Source organism: Sus scrofa, chromosome 11 (genome assembly GCF_000003025.6).
Source record: "Sus scrofa isolate TJ Tabasco breed Duroc chromosome 11, Sscrofa11.1, whole genome shotgun sequence".
Classification (NCBI taxonomy): domain Eukaryota; kingdom Metazoa; phylum Chordata; class Mammalia; order Artiodactyla; family Suidae; genus Sus; species Sus scrofa.
This window is the reverse complement of record NC_010453.5, coordinates 69,090,948-69,117,369: the sequence shown is the minus strand read 5'-3', so window position 1 is coordinate 69,117,369 and position 26,422 is coordinate 69,090,948. Positions and strand designations below refer to the sequence as shown.

At 38.5% G+C, this 26,422-nt stretch overlaps 1 protein-coding gene across 2 annotated transcripts in view; it reads right to left on the bottom strand.

Annotated features, from left to right (window-relative positions):
- PCCA (propionyl-CoA carboxylase alpha subunit) overlaps positions 1-26,422 on the bottom strand; it is a 365,509-nt gene that overhangs the window by 169,062 nt on the left and 170,025 nt on the right. For both annotated transcript variants that reach the window (XM_021065866.1, XM_021065867.1), the window contains 4 exons: positions 19,355-19,498; positions 17,936-18,010; positions 13,671-13,739; positions 11,374-11,449 (listed from right to left, as the gene is read on the bottom strand). In XM_021065866.1, coding sequence (XP_020921525.1) covers positions 11,374-11,449; positions 13,671-13,739; positions 17,936-18,010; positions 19,355-19,498 — 364 coding nt within the window. The remainder of the gene's footprint in view (positions 1-11,373; positions 11,450-13,670; positions 13,740-17,935; positions 18,011-19,354; positions 19,499-26,422) is intronic.

The following is a 26,422-nucleotide window of genomic DNA, read 5'->3' as shown; positions in this document are numbered from 1 at the left end:
GATATTAGAGAGGAACTTAGAGTACTTGAGAATTTTCATTGTGGTAAAAATACAAGTGGACCCCCCCCCCGGGTATTTTTAAGAGGAGGATTGAAAGGAGAACACCACGGCCAAGGCATGTGAGCCAAGAAGAGAGGTGCCCCTGAAAAGTCTCACAGGGGCACTGAGGGTCTGGTCTGACAGCCATGCAAAGATTCCACTTCTCCTTGAAAGCAACTGGAATGGCTGAAACAGGGCGGCGTGACCAGATTTGCGCATTCCAGGAATCACTCTGGCTCTGCTGCAAAAGAGGCTGGGAAGGTGCAAGAATGAAGATGAGAAAAAGCAAGCTGACAAATGCAGGAGACATGATGAAAAATGCCAAGGCCTCAGATCACAGCTAGGGAGGGAGCGGACAGGACAGCACGGGAGAAAAGCAGCCGACTTGAGAGGTGTCGAGGAGGCAGATGGGGCTTGGTGGTTCGGTGGATGTGAGAATGCTTATCTCGCTAACTGATGTTTCAGGAATAAAACTAACAGAAAAAAGCATTTTCCCTTTAATGTTCTTGGAAACATTACATATGACTATGCAAAATCAAGTGATTATCTATATTTCTTGCCTAAGGACGATAAGGTAAAACAATGGCTAATGGCAGGCAACCAAAATCTAGGTCCCTGCACTAAGTGCTCCCCCAAAACCACTGTATGTTAAATAATGAATTCTAAAGCCAAACAGAGAAATAATCCAAAAATTATTTTATACCTAAAAGCTCCAAAGATCAGATAAATGGGGAAAATTATTGAACTATGAAAATATATTCCACAGAGCTGAGTCACCATTTTGTACTTGGTTTACTTCCCATGTCCCTGTTAAGACAATGCTATTTAAACTGATCTTGTCCAAACAGTAAGCGGAGAGTAGAGACACCCTTAGAGTTAGTTTATAACTTTAACCATATTATTAGTCACATACTCATAAAAATTATGGCTCTCAGCTTTGGACTGGGAGTTGAGGATGACCTCTGCCAAAGTTCATGAGGTCCCATCTGCATGGGAAAAATCACCACCAGGCCACAGAAGAGAGGAGCCCTAGGGGTAGCCTTCTCCTCACTACCTGCTGGTTCCAAAACACCAGCCAGACATTAGCTGCGCGCACTGCCAGGATCAAACGGAGGCCGGCAGCCTCTGCTTACTTCATGGGGTCTCAGAAATTAACTTTAACCAAATTACATTTTTGCTCTAGAGAATCTTTATCTTAAGGAAAACTCATCATCAGTTCAGGAAGAAAAAAAAAAAAAACCCATATTTGAACAACTAAACCATTATCAAACTAAAGAGTAAATTGTCTACTTTCTGACCTTCCCCAAACAATTTTTTAACCCCTCTATTCTTTAGAATTAGTCAGATGAATGATATTTAAGTACAAACCACAACTGCGTCTCTGTTTTTATTCCTTAAATGTTAGCTTTGGGAGGAGGGGTACATATGCCCCTCCACTTATTTTTTAAAAGTCGTCATTTTGGAATATTTTCAGAACTACAGAAAATTCACAAAAGTAGGACAAAGAGTTACCGTATATATTGTACCCAGGTTCTCTAAATGTTAACATCTGACCACATCTGTTTCGTCATTCAGTCTTTGAATTTATGTACACACACAATTTTTTTCTTAGACATTTGAGGGTAAGTCACAGGTAAGATGCATTTTACCTCTAAATACTTCAGAGTACATTTCCTATAACTGAGTCTACTATGTAATCACAGTAATCAAACCTAAAAATTAACATTGATAAGAATATCATTATCTATTCTAAGACCTTATTCAGATTTCACCAGCTGTCCTATTTATGACCTTTACTACAAAAGAAAACCTTTTTCTGGTCCAGGAACTAATCTGGGATCACGTGTTGCATTTAGTCGTCATGTGACCTTAGTTTCCTTTGATGTAGATAAGTTGATCCATTTTCTTTGTGTTTCTTGACCTTAACGCTTCTGAAGAGTACCAGCCATTTATACTGTACCCTTTCAGTCTGGTTTGTCTGATATTTCCTTGTGATTGTATTCATGATGTACAGTTTTTTTCCAAGAATGTCACAGAAAGGATGTGTAATTTTCAGTACATCACATCAAGAGGTATATGATGTTGATTTGTCCCATTACCAGGGACATTCATTTTAATCATTTGGATAAGATGCTAGGTTTCTCCATTTTAAAGGTACTATTTTCCATTGTAGTTAGTTACAGGAGATGTTATGAAACTAAGCAATACCTGTTTCTCAACACATTTTCATCCACCAATTTTAGCATCAATCACTGATGATTCTTACCCAAACAATTTGATGTGTGCCAACTAGTGCTTCTTCTACACTTATTAGTTAAAACTCTACTGTAAGGAACAGCTGTGAGTTCCACCCTCATTTATCTGTTCTTACCTGTTTATACGAGTATAAACTCAAGGAATTCATTTTATTTCATGGATTTTGATCTACTGCTAACATTATGTATTTTTTTGCTGAGATTTTCCCAGACTGGCCAGTGGAAGCCCCTTTGAGCTGGCTCCTGTGTCTTTTGGACGTGTCATAATGTGTTGAGCACTTGATGATGTACTTATACAAGATCTTTGGGGCTCATCTTGCGCTCTTCCTGAAAGTGGCTATCTTATCAAAGAGTACTGGTTCTATTCACGAAAGAAAACAAGACATGCATGCTTGGTATGCTCCTTGCTATGGGTGTCAGTGCTTCTACGACCTCTTGGCAGGGCAGTAGTTCTCAATCGTTTGGCCTGATGTTCCCCTCAGGGGACATACGGCAATGTCTGGAAGTATATGGTTATCACAACTGAGGAGATGCTACTGTCCTTCAGTGGGCAGAGGCTGAGGATGTTGATAAACACTCTACAATGCACAGGACAGCCCTTCCCTACAACAAAGATCTGTCTACCCTAGACGTCAACGGTGCTCAAGTTGAGAAATCCTGAGCTTGAGAACATGTATACACAGACACACACACAAAACTACACATGCAATAATATATTATAATTATAATATATTTATAATTAAATAATAATATATTATTTTTCGATCTATATTAAAGACTATGAATTCACACCAAGCTTCCAATCCTACACCATAAGGTCCATTCTATGCTTTTCCATTTCCACATCTGCAACTCCTTTCTCTGACAGTGAGAAACTTAGCTCTTCTTATCCACAGTACATGTATTTATTTCCTCAATCCCAGAATATACATAAACTGGTTTCAGAACTGCTAGTTCATGAACTAGGAAAAACAAATCTACTAACGAAAGTTTAACATTTGTTTATACATGTTTTATCTTTACCTTGAGTGTATCCAGTAAAAATACTACTAAGAGCTTTTTAGATTAGTTTTTATTCTCTTTCCTTCAGCATGATTATATTATTCATATAGTCCTATCCACTTGTTTCTTTTTGTTTTCCATTTTGAGTTTTTTCCCCAGAACATTAAAGATTTTATTTTAAAATATTTATATGGATCTAAAATAAGAATTATACAAAAACGTATTCTCAAAGACGTCTTCCCCCTTCGTCCCATATTGTTTCCCATCCCCCAATCACTTCTGCCACATCATCCCTCCACCTCCCATAGGTATGTCATCTTTCGTGTACATGTTTCCAAAAACGACAGATACATGTGTATATTCTTATTTCTCTTAGTTGTCATGCCAATATCTACTTTCCTTTCCTTCCTTTAATAAGAGAAATGCTTCGTTGTAGCTGAGTATACCTTGGTATCAGCTACATCTCCCACTTTCTTAGCATCGGGCGTGACCATGTAACTAACCACCAATATGACAGAAGCAGAAATAAAGGGAGCGCTGGAGGAGGTTATGCCCTGGAAAATAATGAGTGTGAACTCCCTTGCCCCTGCTACCTTCCTGCTGAGGCTGGATGGTAGGCATGAAAGCAGCCACTTTGGGCCCCAAAATGAAAACCATCTGCTATGAATGCATGAATCACCCTACTGGCCCTGACAACCTCCTTTCTCCACTGTCTGATGGGAGAGCAATTGTATCTTGCTTAGATCACTGCATGTTTGAGTCTCACGGTCACAAGTGCAAGACTAGCTTAACTCTGAAGGTGTTCACCGGGAGGGGGGCGGAGAAGATTTACATGCCAGGAAGTGAAAACAACAATGAAACAGGAAACAAAGGGGGCCTGAAAGAAAGAGGCATCAGTGAGGCAGAGGCAATGCGAAGACATGACAGCAGGGAAGTAAGTGATCCTCAGCCCACAAGGATCTCACTTCTCCAGCAGCCCCCACTCACCTCCTTGCCATCACGGCCACTTCCCAAACCCGACCTCTTCTAATCCTTGGAGAAACTTCTGTTTCTCTGGGGTTTATTTCATCTGGTCAGAAAACCTTCTCCAGTTCTCTGTTATGTATCAACATTCTTGCCACAACATAATATTCACTAAAGAATCTGTGTCTGTCACGCAACTTGTGACCTTCCCTCTGATCCTAATTCACGTCACCACAGCGAGGACAATCAATGCAACACAATCTCAGCTCAGTTCCTAAGATCTCATCTCAAGTAACTTGTTCTTCCACTTTAGCCACCTGGTCTGTAATCATCTAATGTCCAGTCACTGCACCACATCCAAAATCACCAATTCAAATATATCACTTTCCAGCTGCAATACCCATCTTTCCAGCTTATGTCCCAAATGCCTTTGCTGGGCTAATGCTGAAACTTCCAGTTTAGAAAGTGAGACATTTTATATGTCAACTGCCCCTGACTCTTCTAAAGAGTTAACGATATGAAATATAATGAGGGCAAGAAAATAAAGAGATATGGAGTTCCCACTGTGGCTCAGCATGTTATGAACCCAACTAGTATCCGTGAGGATGTGGGTTTGATCCCTAGCCTCGCTCAGTGGATTAAGGATCTGGTGTGTTGCCGCAGGCTACAGCACAGCTCACAGACATGGCTCGGATCCCATACTGCTGTGGCTGTGGTGTAGGCCAGAAGCTGCAGCTCCAATTCAACCCCTAGCCTGGGAACCTCCATATGCCATAGGTGCAGCCCTGAAAAAGAAAAGAAAAGAAACAGACATGACCAATGTAAACTTTGGACCATAGATAGGGCTGATAAAACAGATAAAAAGCATACTGTGGGGAACAAGTGGGGAAATTCCAGTATGGACTGTCCGTATACGTGATATAATGAGATTGCTGTTAATTTCTTTGGTGAGATAATGGTATTGTGGTTTTATAGGAGCATAATCTTACCCTTGAGATGCATGCTGAAGTATTTAGGAATGAGGTGTCAGGATGTCTGCAACTCTCTGTCAAACAGTTCAGAAAAAAAATAGAGGAGATACGGGTGAGGAAGAGGGGAAATACAAAGAAGGGAAAAATGTAAAAAAGCAAATGTAGCAAAGCTTAATAGTTAATCTAGATGAAGAGTGTACCAAGGTGCAAAGTCCTATCTATTCATCTTTTCTCTAGGTCTGAAAACACCTAAAATAAAAAGTCTGGAGGCAATGTATCAAGAACCACCCTCCTCTTTGAGGTAAAAAAAAATATATATATATATGTCAATATGATATGTACACATTCACATCTTTCCCTGTGCTCAACCAAACATAACTACATATGTTAGGATGCGAAAGATTTTTCTATTTTTCAATTGAAGTATAGTTTATTTACTATATATTAATTTCTGCTATGCAGCAAAGTGATTCAAATATATCACATACATACACACACACATTCTTTTTATATTCTTTACTATTATGGTTTATCCCAGGATATCGAATATAGTTCCCTAGGCTACACAGTAGAGCCTTGTTGCTTATCTATACATAATAGTTTGCATTTACTAATCCCAAACTCCCAGCTCATAGCACAGGAAGGTTTTAACTAAAGGACTGGACTCCACATTACTCTCCAGATTCTTTTTCCACTTTCACAATTCATATGGACATGATTTCAAGTCAGAGCTGCACAATATTTTATACTGAAGATTTCCGGGTTTGGTGGACACTGCAGTTGGTCAGAATTCTGGCTGCTACAAACAAGTTTGTTGTCAAGGTCCACGTAAACATCAACTCACAATTCAGCCTTTTAACACCATAGGACAGATTCCCGGGAATGGAGGAGTTAGGTGAAAGGGTATGTACTTTCAACAAATACCAAGTCATGCTTCAAAGATGCCTGGGTGTGCCCATCGCCTTTATTTCACCAAAAGAGTTAAGTTTCCAATCTTTTTCAAAGTGCTGCTGGAGCTCCCTGGTGGCTTAGCAGGTTAAGGATCCAGCATTATCACTGCTATGGCTCAGGTCACTGCTGTGGTGCAGGTCTGATCCCTAGCCTGGGAACATCCACATGCCAAGGGAGTGGCCAAAAAAAGTAAAAACTTAAAAAAATTTTTTTTATTTTTATTTTTTGTATGATTTTTAATTTTTCTGTTATAGTTGATTTACAGTGTTCTGTCAATTTCTATGTTTCAGCAAAGTGACCTAGTCATACATATATATAGACAATCTTTTTCTCACATTATCCTCCACTGTGTTCCATCACAAGTGACTAGATACAGCCCCCAGTGCTATACAGCTTATCCATTCCACATTCAAGAGTCTGCATCTATGAGCCCCAAACTCCCAGTCCATCCTCTCCCCTCCCCTCGGCAACCACAAGTCTGTTCTTCCAGTTCATGATTTTCTTTTGTGTAGATATGTTCACTGGTGCCATATATTAGATTTCAGATATAAATGATATCATGTGGTGTTTGTCTTTCTCTTTCGGACTTACTTCACTTAGTATGAGAGTCTCTAGTTCCACCAACGTGGCTGCACCACCGCCCCGGACACCACAGCCTGAGATGCTCGGGTGGGGGTGGGCGGTGAGACTCCGGCTCTGGAGGTCAGTTCTGCGGAGAGGACTAGGGTTGGCTGTGTGGAGACAGCCTGAGGGGCTAGGGAGCGGTGCTCCACAGGCTGGGAAGCAGAACACCACAGCCCAGGGAAGCGGGGACAAGGTCTGGGCCCGCAGGAGAAGCAAGGCGCCACTGTTGGGGAGGGGAGGCTGCTGCATAAAAAATTGTTTAAAGTGCTGCTACTCTTGGGAGTTGTTTTAAGGAAGCCATTTCGCAAAGTGAAATACTCTCAACAGAGTCACCTTTAAGTCTTAAAGCTGCCCTCACTTTACTGTCAAAGGAGCAAAAGGAAGAGGCTACAGAAAGAAAGATGCCTTCTCCACCCCTGAATTCCCATTACACTCGTTCACTCCACTATTAGGGCACCTGTGAATTTATATTACACTTATGTATTTTCCACACCAAGTATGCTAGAAACTCTTTGAAATATAGTATCAACCACTCATTCAACAAATATTAATCGCCCACCGTGTGTCAGGCCCTGCTAAGCACTGGCAATAACACAAGAAGATAAACACCATCACTGCCCTCGTGTACCTAATATTCTTAAGGGATACGCCAACATTTAGCAGTTAATTACACAATTAATACTTTAAGTACAGTTACGGTAAACGCTTTGAAGAAGTAGAACAGGGTGCAATGAAAGCATATAACTCAGCACACAGTTCCAGGAATGACCTAAAGCAGGCTTTCAATATTCCTTAACATTTAATAAATTTCACCAATTGATTTGATAATGATGTATGACATATTTTCCCCCCTTTTTTTGTCACATCTGCGACATATGGGAGTTTCTGGACCACAGCTACAGTAACACCAGGTCCTTAACCCAATGTGCCAGGCTGGGGATTGATCCAGCAATGCCACAGAGACAAGCAGGATCATTAAACCACTGCACCACAGCAGAAACTCCAGTTTTTAAACCTGTGGTTTTACAATTGCAATGAGGGAGGGAGAAATGAGGATGGGAACTAAAGTTCCTGAACTTCACAAGCCAGGTCTGCGCTGAGCCCTTCTGCATACCTAAACCCGCGTTATCCTCCCACTAATTTAAAAGGTGGAGACTCACTCTATTTCTTTTCTTTTTTTTTTTTTTTTTTTTTTGTCTTTTGTCTTTTGTTGTTGTTGTTGTTGCTATTTCTTGGGCCGCTCCCGCGGCATATGGAGGTTCCCAGGCTAGGGGTCAAATCGGAGCTGGAGCCACCAGCCTACGCCAGAGCCACAGCAACGCAGGATCCGAGCCGCGTCTGCAACCTACACCACAGCTCACGGCAACGCCGGATCCTTCACCCACTGAGCAAGGGCAGGGACCGAACCCAAAACCTCATGGTTCCTAGTCGGATTCGTTAACCACTGCGCCACGACGGGAACTCCCTTTTTTTTTTTTTTTGTCTTTTGTCTTTTGTTGTTGTTGTTTCACTCTATTTCTTAAATAGTGAAGTGTGAGATTCAGAGATCCAAAGTAATTTGACAAAAATCAGTTACTAAATGGTATCAGAAAAGGATGTGAAATCTAGGCCTGTCTGATTTCTTTCTATTCATCGCAGTGAATCAAAGGAAGAAATTTCAGACTAAGCCTGGGAAGAATCTATCTGCACAGTAAAATACACTTTGCTTTGCATGTGATACATTTAAAGTTGGGAGAATAATAGCAAGCCTGCTTTGTAATTAAGTCATTTAATTTAAAAATACAGTAACCCCTGGATCTATACATAAGGTACAGCAAGTAAATTAGTGGAAAACATGTTCATTTAAAGAGAGACCAGGAAAGGGTATTCTGTAAATATAAAAGAATATTCCTTTCAGAAGCTAGACACAGTAGAAGAATAACTTTTAGGTGGGGCCAATACTAATTTAACATTTTGACAACCTGTCCACATGTCATGCCACTGTGTCACATTATGTCGAAGTTTAACAGAGATGTGATATGACAAAATATTATTACTCAGACTGATGATCTCAAACTCATGAATTTACCACTCACACTCACTAGGATGAAACCTAAATTAACCACCGTCTAATCATTCAGCAACCATGATTAGAAATTCACTGCTGAGTCAGGGGGCAGAGGGGGTTAGGAGGATTATAGAAAACTCTTCCAAACATTGTAAAGGCCTCTGGGAATACTCTATCAAAGTACCTTGTTTATGTCTATGTCTAGGCATAGTCAAACACACACAGACAAACACACCCAAATTAGGTGTGTGTTCCCAACATGTACTAGAGTGATCCTGCGGCAGTATTATTTCTGTAAGACAACAGACCTCTCAAGGCCTACTTAACTAATACACAGAAAAAAATGTGTATCTGCTACTTATGGCAGAACACAGCAGAGTTATAAAACCAGTCAATATTCTGCAACTAGGCTAAAATGGAACTAAAGAAACAGTAGAGGAATTCCCATTGTGGCTAGGCGGTAACGAATCTGACTAGTAACCATAAGGACACAGGTTTGATCCCTGGGCTTGCTCAGTGGTCCTTCCTCAGAACCCCTAGCCTGGGAACCTCGATATGCCAGAGGTGCGGCCCTAAAAAAAAAATGATAATAATAATAATTTTAAAAAATTTTTAAAGACATAGCTAGAAAGAATGTGAATGGAATTTTTCAGATTTTTAGAGGCTCTGGATATTACTGGTACTAATTTTTTAAAATTCTATCTAGGTTTACTTGAGTGCTTTCCTTTCATGGATGGAGGTGAATCACTAGCATATGAGCTTAGATATAATCACTGTCACTTACTGAAGAGGGGAAGAAAGAGGGTGACAGAAAAAAGGGAAGGGAGGGAAGGCAGTTCTCCTGATCTAACAAGAGAAAAGCTAGAAGAGAAAACAGGAGGAAGGACAAAGATTGCATGACTTGTCTGCCAACCGATGAAAATCAGCAGGGCAAGGTACGTGTGCGAAAACTAAATCGTCCTGGGCTGCTACTGTACAGTTTTACAAACTGTTCACTGCGCAAAGGACTTGGTCAAAGGGGTAAGGTAAGGGTTTTACATGCTCCACTGCTAAGCTGGGCTCACTGTCTCAGGGTTGGATTCACCTAGAGAGGAGAGCACTTTTTCTAATTCACATAAAGTTGCAGCCGCTTGTCAAGGCCTATGACCTACGGGCTGGGTCCACTCAAAGGGAGGCCTTTCGAGATGGCCTAAAAGCTCCACATGGCCTTGCGGCGGGCTGTGGAGTTATGCTCCATCACCCTTCCACCCTGCTGGCCTCCAAAATCTAGCCTCCCAGCCTCACTGTGACATTTCATGATTCCCCAGAAAAGAGCCAAACTATACAGACAGTCTTTCTTACAGAATGTTCTTAGACCTACACTGTTCATTCATCATTCAAAGTGAATCTGTATTTCACACTTTAAATTTGATATTAAAGTCCATTGTCCTGAAGTTGACAATCATTTATGTTGGGCTAAAGTAAAATGATCTTTTCATGAAAAGTTACTAACAAAATTTATACTGTAATTTATTCCTTAAGAGGAATAACTATAACTCTGCTTTAATTATTTAAATTTAATGGCGTTCTTAACACAGTTATCACTGCACATCCTAAAGGGTTGTAGGAATATACTTCGCTACACATTGCAACTATCCTATATGTACATAAGGTGAGAGAACTGAATTTCCTAGAAAATATTTTACAATTTGCTCTAATTCAGAGGAGCAAAGAGCTATTCCCTCTACTCTCAAAGTAATCAAAGGTAGGTCACTATAGGTTTTTTTGGGTTTTTTTGTCTTTTTGCCTTTTCTAGGGCTGCTCCCCAGGCATATGGAGGTTCCAAGGCTAGGGGTCTAATCGGAGCTGTAGCCACCAGACTACACCACAGACACAGCAACTCTGGATCCAAGCCACGTCTGCAACCTACACCATAGCTCACGGCAACCCCAGATCCTTAACCCACTGAACAAGGCCAGGGATCGAACCTGCAACCTCATGGTTCCTAGTAGGATTCGTTAACCACTGAGCCACGATGGGAACTCCAGTCATTATGTTTTAAATCTCCACATATTTTCAAGTTTCATACTTCAAAACAATACAAACAAACAAACAAAAAATACCACAGCAAATTTGCTGTGAAAATGCACAAGCCAATAAAGGACTACAGAATGAAGAACCATTTTACATACAAAACACATGCCTATAAAATAATCAATGCTCATCTAGGAAAGGTCATAAATCATAAATTTAATTAAATAGCTTAATTTCAGATGTATATGTAAAATACAGGATTTATTTACATTAGATATGTAAAGTATAGCTATAGAAAATGAAATACCTATTCTTAATCAGTATGCCAATTTAGGTCAAGCTTTTCTGATTTCTACTATTTAAGTAAGCAAATATTATATTGAATTCTCTAATTAATATACATAGTAAGCAAATAGTCTATTGAATTCTCTAATTAATAGATCTTCAAGCTGTTTCTAAGAACCGGACTCCATGCATAAGAACAAGACCTCAAATCCTTGTTTTTTACCTCGAATGACATAATTATCCAGGGCATTTTCCATTCTCTTCAGTGCTTCCATTCTATTAGAACCATATGTGATCAGCTAAAAGCAAGCAAACAAAATTTATACATATATATAATTTCTCTGTAAGCCAAACACTTCATCCTAGTAAAAATTTAAAATATTTCATAACAGATTTCCAGAATATCATTTGGAATTTCCCAGTGGTTCAGTTTTTATTGGAAAGTATGTCAATTAAGATTTTTTTTAACAAACATTAGAATCAAGCTATTTAAGGAGTTCCCCCCTTTATCAGTGGGTTAAGGATCCGGCGTTGCCGTGAGCGGTGGTGTAGGTCACAGATGGGGCTCGGCTCTGAAGTTGCCGAGGCTGTGGCGCAGGCCAGCAGCTGTAGCTCCAATTAGACCCCTAGCCTGGGAACTTCCATATGCCTCAGGTGCAGCCCTAAAAAGCAAAAAAAAAATTAAAAATAAATAAATAGTCAAGCTATTTAAGACTCTTCCCCTAGATTTCACTATCACAGAAAAGAGTGATTTGAGATAAACAAAAATGTAACAAAAACAAGCATAAAAAAATTTAAAAGATACCAAAATATGAACATTTGGGGTGGGATATAATCATCTGGGACAGTGGAAGATTAGACAGGATTTGTTTTTTCTCTCCCAATTCTTCCGTGATTTCCAAGTTGGACACCTTAAATAGCTCACTTTTACATATAACAGCCCAGTAGCAAGGGGTTCGTGTATCAGAAAAAAAAAGGTCTTACTCTTCTGTATGATTTTGTGCCTATTTACATGTGTTTGATCTTATACAAATTAGCAATAAAATAAGAACTATTTATAAAATATTTTTCTGGTTGTTACGTTAGTCAATCTGCAGTTGGCAGTTTTTCGCTACATTTTATTAGCTCTTCAATATCAAGCCAGATTGATTTGCAGGCTCTTTTTCTGAACAGAACTTGTATTCATCTAAAATTAGAACCATATATCTATAATATTTTAATGTATTTTTAATTTTTAACTAGTGTTTTCTAATAAACAAAGTACCTAAAGTTTACATTTACAATATTAGTGTCAAAACTTACGTGGAAAAAAAAATTGGTTTACTGCAACTACATAAAAAGGTACATTTGGGAAGAAAAACCATCCTAAGAAATAGGGTTTTTAGTAAAGAAGTAATCCTTTAATACAGGTCTATCACTTCAGAGAAAATAGGATATTCTAAATGAAATCCAGTTACAACTACCATGGGTAGAATTTTACATTTTATGAGATCATAAGGTTCTAAAATTATGAAAGATCTAAAATTTTAAGTAGAGGGGTTAATTTATTCTGGAAAGTAAAAATTCAAAAAGACATCTAATAGTCTTATTTTATTACATAAAATTTCATTAAGTTAAGTCTACCTAAGTAATTAGTGATTTGTAAAAATCGAAGAGAAAAAGTGAAAAGTACTCTAAAATCACAGCCCGTCACCTCAACCCCTTGACATCCTCCGCCATTCATACTTTCATCTCAGGCAATGTTCACGAATGGCCAAAAACAATGTGATTCCTTCTCACCGCAGTGGGCTGAGCTGGTGCCAATGGTTAGGTAACTTTGTTATGGGGTGCGGGTGTTCTGAGGTGATGGTTTGATTTGATGGGGGAGGAAGAGGTGTGGCCAAGCAACATGGGGTTGAAATTTCTCTTAAGACAAAGAAAAGCTGGTTGGCTTTTTTTTTTTTTTGCTTTCTTTCTTTCTTTCTTTTGCTTTTTAGGGCCGTACTTGTGGTGTATGGAGTTCCCAGGCTAAGGGCCTAATCGGAGCTATAGTTGCTGGCCTACGGCACAGCCATAGCAATGCAGGATCTGAGCCGAATCCGTGACCTACACCACAGCTCACGACAATGCCGGATCCTTAACCCACTGAGCGAGGCCAGGATTGAACCTATAACCTCATGGTTACTAGTCAGATTCGTTCCCGCTGCGCCACGACAGGGAGAACTCTGGCTTTCATTTTTCCAGCAGTTGGCCACAATTATTTGTTTAATTATGGCACATGATTCAGATATAGGCCCCCTTTTAGACTTTTTTCTTTTGTATTTTTATTTTATTAAAATTTTTTTATTATAGTTGATTTACCATGTTCTGTCAATTTCTGCCACAGCAAAGTGACCAACCCAGTTATACACATATATACACTCTTTTTCTCATGTTATGTTCCATCATGTTCCATCACAAGTGATTCAGACTTTTTAATTAAATATGACCACTGTCTTTTTAGAAGAAAACTAGAAAAAACCATTAAGAAATCAAACTAACTTTTGAAATCATTGGATCATAATAAATGCTAATATCACTTCCTGGCTGGATGCCGCTGTCAACCCGGACCTGGAAGAAAGAAAAAGAAAGTGAAACTAACTTCATATTGTGCAGCTATTTTTCTCACAACAAACTTCCATGACGCCGATGGATAATTTCAATTTCAAATAACACTGCAGCTTCCAGGAAGTAGGTAAACAATCTAAAAATACAGAGAGACCAAATTATCTTGATCTGTTATTCAACAGGATATATACACAATGTATATTTTTTGTTCTCCCACTAAAGGGAAAAACTAAAAAAGAGGGGAAAAAAAAAAAAAAAAAAAAACCATGTATACCGATCACTATCCTGGGATGTGCTTGCAGCTATTCGATGGTGTCTCCAGCTGGAGCAGAGCACGAACCACGGCCCTTCTGATCACACTCCCCACTGCACTCCTCCGAGAGTTCCAGAGCCCACCCCCGTCAGGCTCTGCTCATCAGCTCCATAGGAACGCTGGTCCTGGGGCTTTCATGTCTGTAACACTTTCCTTTTTTGCCTCATCCTCTCAACTGTAAAACGATTTTTTTTTTTCCTTGTTACTGTTAGTCCCCTGAGACTTTCATGTTTACACAGCTTTTCTCCTGGCTTTGCTTTGTAAGGACACAGCCCCAATTAGAGTTCTGATTCTGTGATTTTCATGGGGGGAAAAAAAACAGCACAAGTTCAAAATATTCTTTTGAAGAACCTGATTGCTGTTAACCAGCCAACAAGTTAGTTAGTACATCGCTGATTCTTGTTTTCATCTCCCTGTTTGATACCGGCAGTAAGGCACAAAGGTTAGCCATGTAAAACTTTAAAATGAGCAGTTGCTGAAGACGAAATATTTATTAAATTATTGTGCTTAAGTTTTGGAATCTGAAGTATTTAAAAGCTAATCAAAATAGTTAAGACAGTCAAGCAGGTCCCAGGGGGCCTGAGGACAGAGGACGTGAATGGAAGCAGCTAGAACAGCAGGGCCTGGACACCCAACACAGTAAAGGGGTGGGAAGACAAGAGCGGAAGCTCACGTAGGCTCCACCTGTGGGACAAAGCCTTCCTCATAAGCAGCAGCTCATCTGTCTGCAGCAAGGCAGAAAAAGGTCAACACAGCGGCTGTTAGGCCTTTAATATTTTAATTTCGGCAATTATCAAGGGACCACATGTAGAACCTCTTGTCTAGGATATCCGCATGAGGGTTCGATGATGGCTTCATTACTCGGTGACATAAAAAGATAAACCATAGCTTCAATCTCTTGAAGAAGAAATCAGACCACTGTTGGTCTCTGCCTAAGATTTTTAGAAGTTAACATTATCACATACCCAGAGTGCTTTTATCTCTGTGTCTGCAAAAGACTCACGCAAAAATATGGATATATACATGTGCGTTTACATTCACACGTGAAAATCTTCATTTTAAATGAAAGTCATTCAGCCCACTTAAAACATATACTTGGCTTTCTGTTTTCTGAGAACATGCTTCAGGACATAAAGTGAAGTTCTATGACATTCACGGCGTTTATAAAAATTAGACAAGAATTACTGGGGCAGCTGTGAAAGCAGTATCATAATCTATCTCCTCACCGCGTTTAAACAGCCCCAAAATGGCAAATGGTAATCCAGTTACAGAATAGAAAAGACATCTCTGAACTTGCATTTTCTTAATTTTAGTAGCAAAAAGTTAAAGAATTAACTTTACTATCACATATTTAAAAACCATAGCGTGCTTGCTAAAGCTGTGTTTAAAATTGATAATGAGACAAGTTCCAAAACTTTCGACTTTAAGCCTGTCCTCCCACTTGCTAACACAGACTGCCACAACGCTAGTGTGGAGTGGAACTCTGATGGGCAACCCGCTGGTAAAATAACAAACAACAAAGAATATTTATTACCTTCTCTTACAGGTCATAACTTAAAATTTTAGTTACCTTGAAAAACATCATCCTTGAATAAAAGTTAAGTTACCTAGGACTCTCAGATATCTAAGTCTTTGTTATTTACTAAAATTATTATCACAAAAGGTATGCCATCTTAATTTAAAAATACATATGACAAAGCCGAGATGCATTATATCGAATCAACACATACCTTTATACAAGCAAATCAACATTTCCACTTTAAAACTGTAACAAAGCATGAAAATGCTGACGTATAACTTACTGTTTATGTAGCTTTTCCCAAATAATAATCAGTTTTTTAAAAAATGTCTTAACAATGAATTAAAATTGAAATTGTGTCCATTCCTCCATGAAAACAAAGCCTATGCCAAAAAATACATTCGAGCTTTTGCACTAAAAGCTTTAGGAGTAGTCAAAAGGGATTGTAACCAAATTTCTGAGCAGAACAATAACAAACTACACAGCACAGTGATCAAAGGTAAAATGAAAATCTTCACCATCGCCACATAAGCAAACAGGAGGCTTACAGAAGAAAAGTACAAACCATAAGTTAACTCTGAAGTATGTATTCCTGTGGCCAAAAAAGGGAAGGGCTGCAAAGAATTTCCTGAGTTAAAACTGATCTAGTTTAAGAAGGCCAGGAAGAAAACCGCGCCCCCACCACCACCCAAGCACCTGTGTGTGAGTCTCAAACCATTGCTCAGAAACCTCGGGCATAATTTAAATGTCTTTCTTCCGTACCAGCGGTGGACCCCGTGAAACTATCAGCTGTCCCCCACCCTTCATTCTCGAGTCACCTCTCCCCTCAGCCCAACTCCCAGCCCGCCATGTCTACCTGACAAGTGACAGCCCAATCTGATTAAATGCTTCCAAGGGAGGGGACTCGTGGGCCTCCATGACAGGCCAAAAGTGATCACCATGGAGATACATAATTACAGCTGTCAACGCATCTACTGTCCTGCTGACATCAATTTGATTGCTCCCAGCAATAATGATAGACAAAGCTTAGTATGCACTCTCCCGCACCCAGTCACTTTATCTATTCCTTGGTCCATTTAGCTGACATGCAATATTCACACAAGCAAATAACAGCAGTAAGCAGAACATTTAAGGCATTTTAATTGTTTTTTCTTTCTATGGATGCCTCGCAACTGCAAATGTTATTACACAAAACTCCTGCTGCAGCATTAATTGAAGAAAGATTTGGTGGGACAAAGACTGTAGGGGGTATAGTTTGTCCATTATCACTTGTACTTTCAACAGGTCTCACGTCTGAAAATTGCAAATTGCAAAAACTTGCAAGGGCAAAATGTTTGACATCCTGTTAGCTATTACAACATGGTGAAAACTTCTAACAACCAGAGTAATCATTATGAATTTTTATTTAATACGTTTTTCTTTGATTAAAAAAATGTTTAGCTATGTCCCTATGATACTTGTTTTCTCATCTGCTATTTAACGTCACATAATGCCTGTTAAATCTTTACAATTTTTTTTTTCTGCCTTCAGGCTTTGAACACAGCATGGAGTCTCTGAGCCTAGAAAGGGTCGAGTCCCTTTAGAAAGCACATGGGCAAAAACAATTTAAAAAGTGAAATAAATCATATATCCAATAACATCTCCAAATTTAGAAGTCTTCCTGTAATCTTTCACCATCTTCATGCCAGTAATCAAACTAGATAATCATATTCACAGATGGTACAGCCTTGTCATCCACTAGCCTAACATAATGTCATATATATATGCACTTACTACCTTGATTAAGAGAAAGGGTATGTCCTTGTTCTTTTTATGCAACAAAAACTATTTAAAGAACAGTTATTAAATACAGAAGACGTATAAAGCGAGTGGATAGTGATCCCTGTCCTTTTACTGGTATACATAATATGTACTTCTTAAAGTCTCTGACACAGAATAGAATGAGGCACACTTTGTTTTTCCTTAATGCCTTTCAATTAACGAGCTGATTTTGTGTTTGAATTTCTGCCTATACAGAAGCTGGATTAGATTCATTGAAAAGATTAACGCATAACATAAAAAAGTCATTTCCTATTCTTAAGATTCCATGATCTTCTTTCACTACGATTTTCAAAAGAATGGGGAACATTATGAGTTAGCATTTATGTAGAAGGCAGATGTCCCCAGACTTCCCCTGTTAAGTGAACTCTGCCTTTCTTGCCCACCATAAAGTACAAAATATTGAAAAACAAAAAAAAACTCTGATTCCCCATCAATGTCACTTGTCATTCAATTTACACTCTTTGGTGTTGACATGCTTTAACATAAAAAGTATGACATAAATCAAGATTTTACCCCCTCCCTTGGTATTAGAGCTTACTGACTTACACCAGGTAGATGTATTGGTTCTTGGTACTGAGACAATCTCCCAATAGACGGTAAACCGAAGGACTTGTAGGGGTCCTGAAAGTTCAAAGGACAGGAAGCACAGTCTTTGAAATATAAATCAGCACAAGTAAGGTGAAATATTTATACAATGAAGGAGCATTTATAGGACTGTTTTCAATGTTAGCATTTACCAAATCACAGATTTCAGAATCCTATTGTCTTATCCTCACGCTAGACAACTTAGAAGTGTATTTAAAAATTACACAGAACTGTAAGCAGAATTTAGCTTGACCTTGATCATACTTTATTGAAATTGGTAAAATTCCAACTTTTTATAAATCTTCTTAGAATGCCTTGGGCAAAAATAAAATAACCTAGGCGCTACATCAAAACATATCTAAGTTCAGAAAAACAAATGTAGTGCGCTAAAGATACTCTCAAAACAGTTCACATATGGTAAAATTTGAGGGGTTTGGTTCTTCAAGTAAGGACCTGAAAAGTAACTTTGTATGCGCTGAGATATATGCTCCATTTGCAAACATCTTAAATTATCAGAATAGATATTAAATAAGTTCAGTGTCATAACAGGGAAGAAAAAAATTCCACTTAAAATAGAATAAAAAGCAAGAACAATAACCAAACCAAAATATATTTCTGAAGACCCTTAGAAAACATTTCAAAACAACCTCCAGAGTTCTAAACAGATACTGCTAATTTGTCTTTTATTTTACAGTTTTTGATGTCTGAAAGTAAAAAATGGTATATTTTTTGTTTTAATCATTTGAAAAAGAGTTTTCAGAGGATGACTGCTTTATTATCTGATTCATATAGTTATAAAATAATCTGAGAGTTTACGAGGAAAAGCCATAATTTAAATTATAAATTAAAGCTTTGCAATTCAAAATTTTCGCTGTTACTTTCTCATAATCATATATTCACATAGAATTATTCGGAAAAAAAAGCTGTTAGAAAAAACTTAAGTACACAATGAATTAACAACTGATGTGTACCCAGGGCAGCTCTTTAAAAAGAACATACATACTTATACACACAGAAATAAATGTTCCTATTTATTTCAAATACAGTTTGAAAATAAGCAAACAAAACAAAAACCACAGTCCATTCTAGCACAAGAATAGTTAACTAATGCTTTGTTGCCCCTTAAACTGATTAGTAGCTGTTTCTCCATCCAGAAAAGAAAGAAAGAAAAAAAAAAAAAAAAACCCACAGGAAAATTAATTAAACTCAATCCTTTAAAACTCTTTTGAGCTACGTCCAAATGATCTAACCTCTTTTTCTGGTTCAATTCTGATTACATAATCAAAATCTTGACATAGTTATAAGACTCCAACTTCATCTTGCTGCTCAGCTCTATGTAGCCACACCACCCATTCTTCCTCCCAACATCATCCATTTTACCTCCGCATAAACCCGACATTCGACTGCCCAGCCGTTAATGGGAATATCCGCTTGTCTGTGCCTGAGAGGGTAACCCTTGGCCACACGGATCATTTCTTGGACTAGGTCCAGGCCAGTAATGCATTCTGTGACAGGATGCTCAACCTGCAAGGCCAAGACCTGCCCGTCAGTAGGTGTAGGAAAAGGTAAATACACAGAAGGAGGCAAGAACAATGTCAACAACTTCTGGGTGAAATGAGGTTAATTGTAGTTAATATTTAATCATATCTGACTTTAAAACAATCCAAGAGAATAAAATTAAAGAAGCAACACAATATCATAAAAAACTGGAAAGGAAAAACCGACACCCAGAAGGTATTTGTAAACAGTCTGTACTACTTTTCCCCATTTTTAACTAGACATGGTCCAACAATGCTCAAGGCTTCTAATTTTGAAACCACTTCTCAAGTGAAAAATTACACATTTCACTGCAGTCCTCAATGTGGCTGATAATCAACCTATTCTGCTACACTTAGCATGGCATCCAGAGAGGCAGCTTATGATTTTCCAAAGCACTGGCTGAGCCCGAGTCTCACCCACTTGCATGCTTTCACTAACCTGTCCTGACAAGCAACCAGATTAGCGTACTCTTACATCAATGCAGTGTAGCAGAAAGGAGCAGATGGATCCTGCAGGTTGTTTCCCTCCAGACTTAGGTGGGGAGTGCTTAGCATGCACAAAAGCAAAACTGAGCCAGTGAAATCACTCTGCTCTCTCAGCAAATTGCTGATAACTACTTCGGATGATGCTGTCATGGGGATCCCTGGCCTTCCACACTAACACATGGGAGACACATGTACAAAAACATGCACAGACATAAAGGGAAACAAACAGACATACACATCATTATAAATCTGATCGATTGCTTACAAGTTCCCAAAGTACACTGAGCCCAAATACAGCCACTTATGGCACAGGTAAAAAGGAGAGAATCTGTCTTTCATCTAAAACCTTGAATAAGTTTTGATAATTTAAATAAAACTTTGGCCACATCTGCTGCTCTGATACCAATTTCTCTTCTCATAAAAATTAAGCATGTTCTAAATGTACTTCACAATAGTTTCTTTATCATGACATGTCATGTTTCATACACTCTGACACGGGAAAAGGTCAATGAACAAACGAATTGCCTTCCCATCTTCAACTACACTAATTGAAGGACAGGATTTAGTCATTATAATAATCTTGAAGCTTATCATAAGCAGACAATGCCATGGTCTTTAAAAAAAAAAAAAGCTTTGTAAAAATAAACAGATGGCATCCATAATTAGCTCTGTGTGTGTTATGAATTTGTTTACAGTTTCAACAACATTTTAAGACATTTTGACATAATTTTAATGACAAATCATCACTAAAATAAGCATCCACCCTTCGTAAAATAAATGTGACACTAAATAAAGATCTTATTAGATAGTTCAGAATATATGTTTTTGAAAGCAAATTATGGTTTTCAAAGAAACAAGATTTTACACGATAAATATAATAAGAAGGGAACACATGTAAAGCCCCTCTATTATTGCTAGAAAAAAATTTCATGTGAGAAATGATCTTACCACCTTAACTGTACAAGAGCTGAACCTACTATGTGCCAAGGGCTTTATATCAATATTATCTGCATATCTCTGTTAAGTGAGAAAACAACTTCAAAAACTCAGTAAATGATTTAATTTTATTCTTCTATGTCTAATGCCCCGGAAAGTACGTGATATACAAGACAAATAAATAGACACTGAATGAAAGAATGAGCAGCAAATCCAGAGTCACATCTATATTATGTGGTAGAGGCAGGATTGGTGATATGACCTTCCTGTTGTTTTTCACAGAAAAAAGTATACGAAGCGCATAGTAAATATAAACAGCTATATAATTAGGTGATGTTGTCTTTTATAAAAATCTATTATATAAAAGTCTAGAGATCCAAATTCATTATAAGGCTTCGTTTCACCTTAGAAGACCTTCCTATAAATGTGTAGCAAAAAAAGTTCATTAGACCTATATTGAAGAGAATCTAAAAATGGACCCACTTTAATCCAATTTAAGAGTTACATAACAGAAACATAACACATCATTTTTACAATTTTAATTAATGAGCTGCATGTATTTCAAAATAAGTAGATAACTAAAAAAAAACTAAATTCTGAAAGCACAATTACTAACTAAATAATTTTTTTTAAATATCCTCTTAGGTTCAGGTATTGTTACAAAATAGCCTGGCATGCCGGGTAAGAGATATACGTCCTTTTAAAGTAAAACATAATTTTAAAAAATTTTAAAGAAATATTTCTAAGTACATTGTTTATTCTTTTTTCACTATTGTTAAAATATAGTTGATTAACAACGTTTCATCAAGTTCTGTTGTACAACAAAGTGACCCAATCACATACACTTCCCTGTGCTGTACAGTAAGATTCCACTGCCCATCCATTCCAGGCATAACAGTTTGCCTCCCCCACACCCCCAAAATGCCCATCCCTCCCACTCCCTCCCCTTCCCCCCACAACCCCAAGTCTGCTCTTCTTGGCCATGATCTGTTTCTGTTTTTTGTTTGTTTGTTTGTTATTTTTAGATAGGATTATCTGTTCCATATTTTCTAAATACATTTTAATAGATGTCAGAAATTATTCAACAGGGTATGTGATACATTTCCTTTACATCTGTATTATTATGACGATCAGGAGCCTTGTAAAAGTCTGACATTGTTGAAATAACCATGTTCCCCTCCCTGAGAACTCAGAAGTGTTTCCCTATGCAAGTTCAGCTCAACACTTACAATCTAAGAAATACACAAAGAGACAAAATACCTCCCAAGCCAAAATATAATTCAATAGAAGTTTTTAAATATCTTTAAAAAAGAAAAGAAAAAGAAAGGGGAGTTCCTGTAGTGGTGCAGGGGAAAACCGAATCCCTGGCCTTGCTCAGTGGGTTAAGGTTCTGGCGTGGCCGTGAGCTGTGATGTAGGTCACAGATGCGGCTTGGATCTGGTGTTGCTGTGGCTGTGGTGTAGGCTGGCAGCAACAGCTCTGATCAGACCCTTAGCCTGGGAACCTCCATATGCCGCGGGTGTAGCCCTAAAAAGACCAAAAGACAAAAAAAAAAAAAAAAAAAAAAAAGGAAAGAAAGAAAGAAAGATCAGTGGAAAGTAAAGGTGGCTGACCACAATGAAACGTTATAAAAAGAAAAAAACTCAAAGATTGGCATCTGCTAAGCCAACAAGTTCACCTTGTCCAACACAGAAGGAAAAAGCTACCTATAAAATCTGATGCTAATAAACATCTACTCTGAGGGGTATTATGTGGGGGATGCGGGTGGGGAACAAGATCTCTGTAACCCTTTTTCAGAAAGACTCCCCGACCCATTCATCTGTGAATACGCCTCAGGACCCTCTGAGAGGAGACTGCACAGGACTCATTTGAATAGACACCTCTTCTCTTCCAGAGTATCTTTATGGATTGAAAATTCCATAGAACATAGTTTTAGAAACAATGCCTCAAACATTCAAAATACAAACCTCAATCCCCTTGTTATGACTCTATTCTCACCCAATTTTTGAGAACCTATCTTCATACCTAATTTTCCTACCCAACGGATATGTGTAGTAGTTCCAAGAAATGTGAATGAGGGATCCACCGGAGAGTGTGACTATGCATTCGAGATTAATACTGACATCTGAGTAGATAAGTCTTGTGATTTAGTCAGCAAATGCAATACTTAGCACCCCCTCCCCCCCAAAAAAATAAAGAGAGAAATAGAAAACACACACACACACACACACACACACAAGCCAAAAAGAGTTAAACCCTACCAAGTTAGAATTTCTGGATCCTTGAAGGCAAATTATTGATTGGATATATTCATCAAGTCAGTGCTACTCTGCAGGTTCTATTAGTAGCTTATAAATCAGTTTGTACTGACATGTCCCTATCTCACCATGAATCTTTTGTTCAAACAGGTACAAACAATTGCAATCATCAAATGCCATATTATGGTTATATAATCACACTCAAAATATAGAATGAGTATGCATAGTTCTATATGCCAATAGTAGATGGTCACAGCCTGACAACTTTTTATAGATTTTCTATTTTAATTTGTTTCATCTTCTTGGTCATCATCAGACTGTCACTATTGTCTGTTTGGGTCTAGACCTCTTGCCACTCTTATTAATCTGTTGCTTCAAATGTATTTCTCCAAATTTAATAACTGAGCTTATCAAATGCAGTGATGAGGTGACTAGATTTTGCTTCACCTCATTCTTAATGTATCAAATTTCAATAGTAATAAACTTAGAAGAGCTCACTCTTCCAGGCATTGTGTGGTCTTGACCTACCTCCACTGCCACTGTAATCTTTAGTCTTATTCTTCCTTAAGTACAAACTAGGAAGTATCTAAAACTAGTGAAGGAAAGAATAGGATATTTCCAGAGTTTCAAAGTATCTTCCAGTAGGAAAACTTCATTAACGACAGGGGGAGAAACAGTAACACTGTGGTGGGGAAATGCAAGAGACGCCACCTTAGCCATGCCGGCATCACCAATAATGGGATAAACAGACATTGCATGTCTGCTATATGGTGCTCACAGCAGAATAATAGAATTTCGGTAGTAGTCCAACAAAAATGCAACGCCTGCATATAATCAAAAGAAAAAAAGACAAACGTAAAATGAGGAACATTCTATGAAATAAATGGCCTGTGCTCATAAAAAATTTAAAGATCATAGCGCATGAAAAGACTAAGAAACTGTTCCAGATGGAGAGAAACTAAAGAGACATGACAAGTAAATGTAACATAGGATCCCGAGCCGGAAAAACTTTGTGTTTTACTATAAAAAGGCGTTAGTGGACAAGTGGTGAGATGTGACTATGATTGTAGACTGGACGACAGCAAACGTTACTACGAACATTCTGATATTGATAATGGTACTGTGGGAACGTCAAAGCATTTTCTTGGTTCTTTAGGAAATATATATCGATTGGGGCAAAGAGGCACTAGGCCTGCAATTTACTCGGAAATGTTTCAGGTAAAGAAGATACACATAAAGAAATAAAAACACAGGCTTAAGGATAAAGCAAATATAAATGTTAGTAAAGGGTGCTCAGAATTTCTCTGTAATATTGTGCAATTTTTCTACTTACCTGAATAATTTCAAACTAAAAATTAATAAAAATTAAAGCAACGTCACTAGCATTTTTTGTTTTCCATATTACAAAACATTTTTTTTTTTTTGTCTTTTGTCTTTTTAGGGCCGCAACCGAGGCATATGGAGGTTTCCAGACTAGGAGTCAAATCACAGCTGTAGCTACCGGTGGTGGTAAGCAGAGGCCCAACAGCAGTCAAAGAAGAAGCTGCTTCTAAAAGTCAAAGATGTCCCTACCGTAACTCACATCCATATGGCACTGAAATGTATAAAATCCCTCCACATGCACAAACTTGTTCCCTAGTCCCTGTCACTTTACAGAGGAGGCATATAAGATCGTCCCAAGAGGTATAAGACTAGTAAGTATTAAGCATTTCCTAATATTCAAATAATGTTTTTTAAATTAACACAATTCAAAATAACTTCTTTACTAAATACAAGTCTAAATTAACAGATGTTACAAAGACTTGGGTGGTGTGAGCTATCTTTTTTTCCTACGTCACAGCCACAGCAGCTCGAAATCCGAGCCGCATCTGCGACCCACACCACAGCTCACAGCCACGCTGGATCCTTAACCCACTGAGCAACCTCACGGGTCCTAGTCGGATTCGTTTCCGCTGCACCAAGGTGGGAACTCCTGTGTGAGTTCTCTTTTGTAAGCAGAATCTGTTTGATTCAACTAAGCAAAGCAGGATAGGTGTGATTACCTGTCGATATATGAGGAAATTGTCCTGTTATATAAAACTGAGTTTCGTAATGGTATTTGGCATAATAGGTCTCTATCTTTTTCGTTTGTTGTTATTCCAGCCGGAAAGGATACCTGATGTCATTATTTTTGGTTTTGCTCTTTCAGTTCAGAGAGATTCTTTGTCCAGAACAGAATCTAACATATACCTATTAAAATTCTGAAGCTCTACCTCCTGAGAATACAGGATTTCAAAATAAAGATCTAAAGTTATTAGATTTTGATCCATGGGACTCAAAGATGAAAACCATGTTGGGAAATAGGCCCCAACACACATCATTCCTGTAAACTCACCTTGAAAATAATGGCAATATTCAAGAGGGGCAGTGAAAACCGAACAGATTCTATTATAGAGCTTCCCTGTTGACCCCAACACAAATAATCAGAGGAAGAAAGGATAAGAGAACTGTCAGGGGCTGAACTGTATCCGCCCCTCCCTCCAATTCATATGTGTGAGTCCTATCCCCTGGTACCTCTGAATATGATTTTGTTTGGAGAGAGGGTCTTTAGAGAGGTAATTAAGTTAAAATGAGGTCATGAGGGTGGGCCCTAATTCAACACGACTGATGTCCTTACATGAAGAGATTAGGACACAGACAACACACAGCACGGAAGAAAGATCATAAGAAGACACAAGAAGATATTCATCAACAGGCCAAAGACAGAGACCTCCAGAAGAAACCCACCCTGCCTACACCTTGCCTTTGGCCTTCCCTCTCCAGAACTAAGAAAAGGAATGTTTAAGCCGACCAGTCTGTGGTAAATTGCTATGGCAGCCCTCGGAAACGAATATAGGAACAAATTTGAAAAGTTAAAAATTCTGGAGTTCCCCTCGTGGTGCAGTAGAAATGAATCCAACTAGGAACCATGAGGTTGCGGTTCAATCCCTGGCCTCGCTCAGTGGGTTAAGGATCCTGTGGTGTGGGTGGCAGATGCGGCTCGGATCTGGTGTTGCTGTGGCTGTGGTGTAGCTCCGATTAGACCCCTAGCCTGGGAACTTCCATGTGCCTCAGGTGCAGCCCTAAAAAGCAAAAATAAAATAATTAAAAATTCTAGGTAAGAATCGAAACATCAAAGACACCAAAATAGTTTACAAAATGCCTTCAAACAAAAGCCTAACTAAAAGTGCCTGGCAAGTTTAACCTATTCA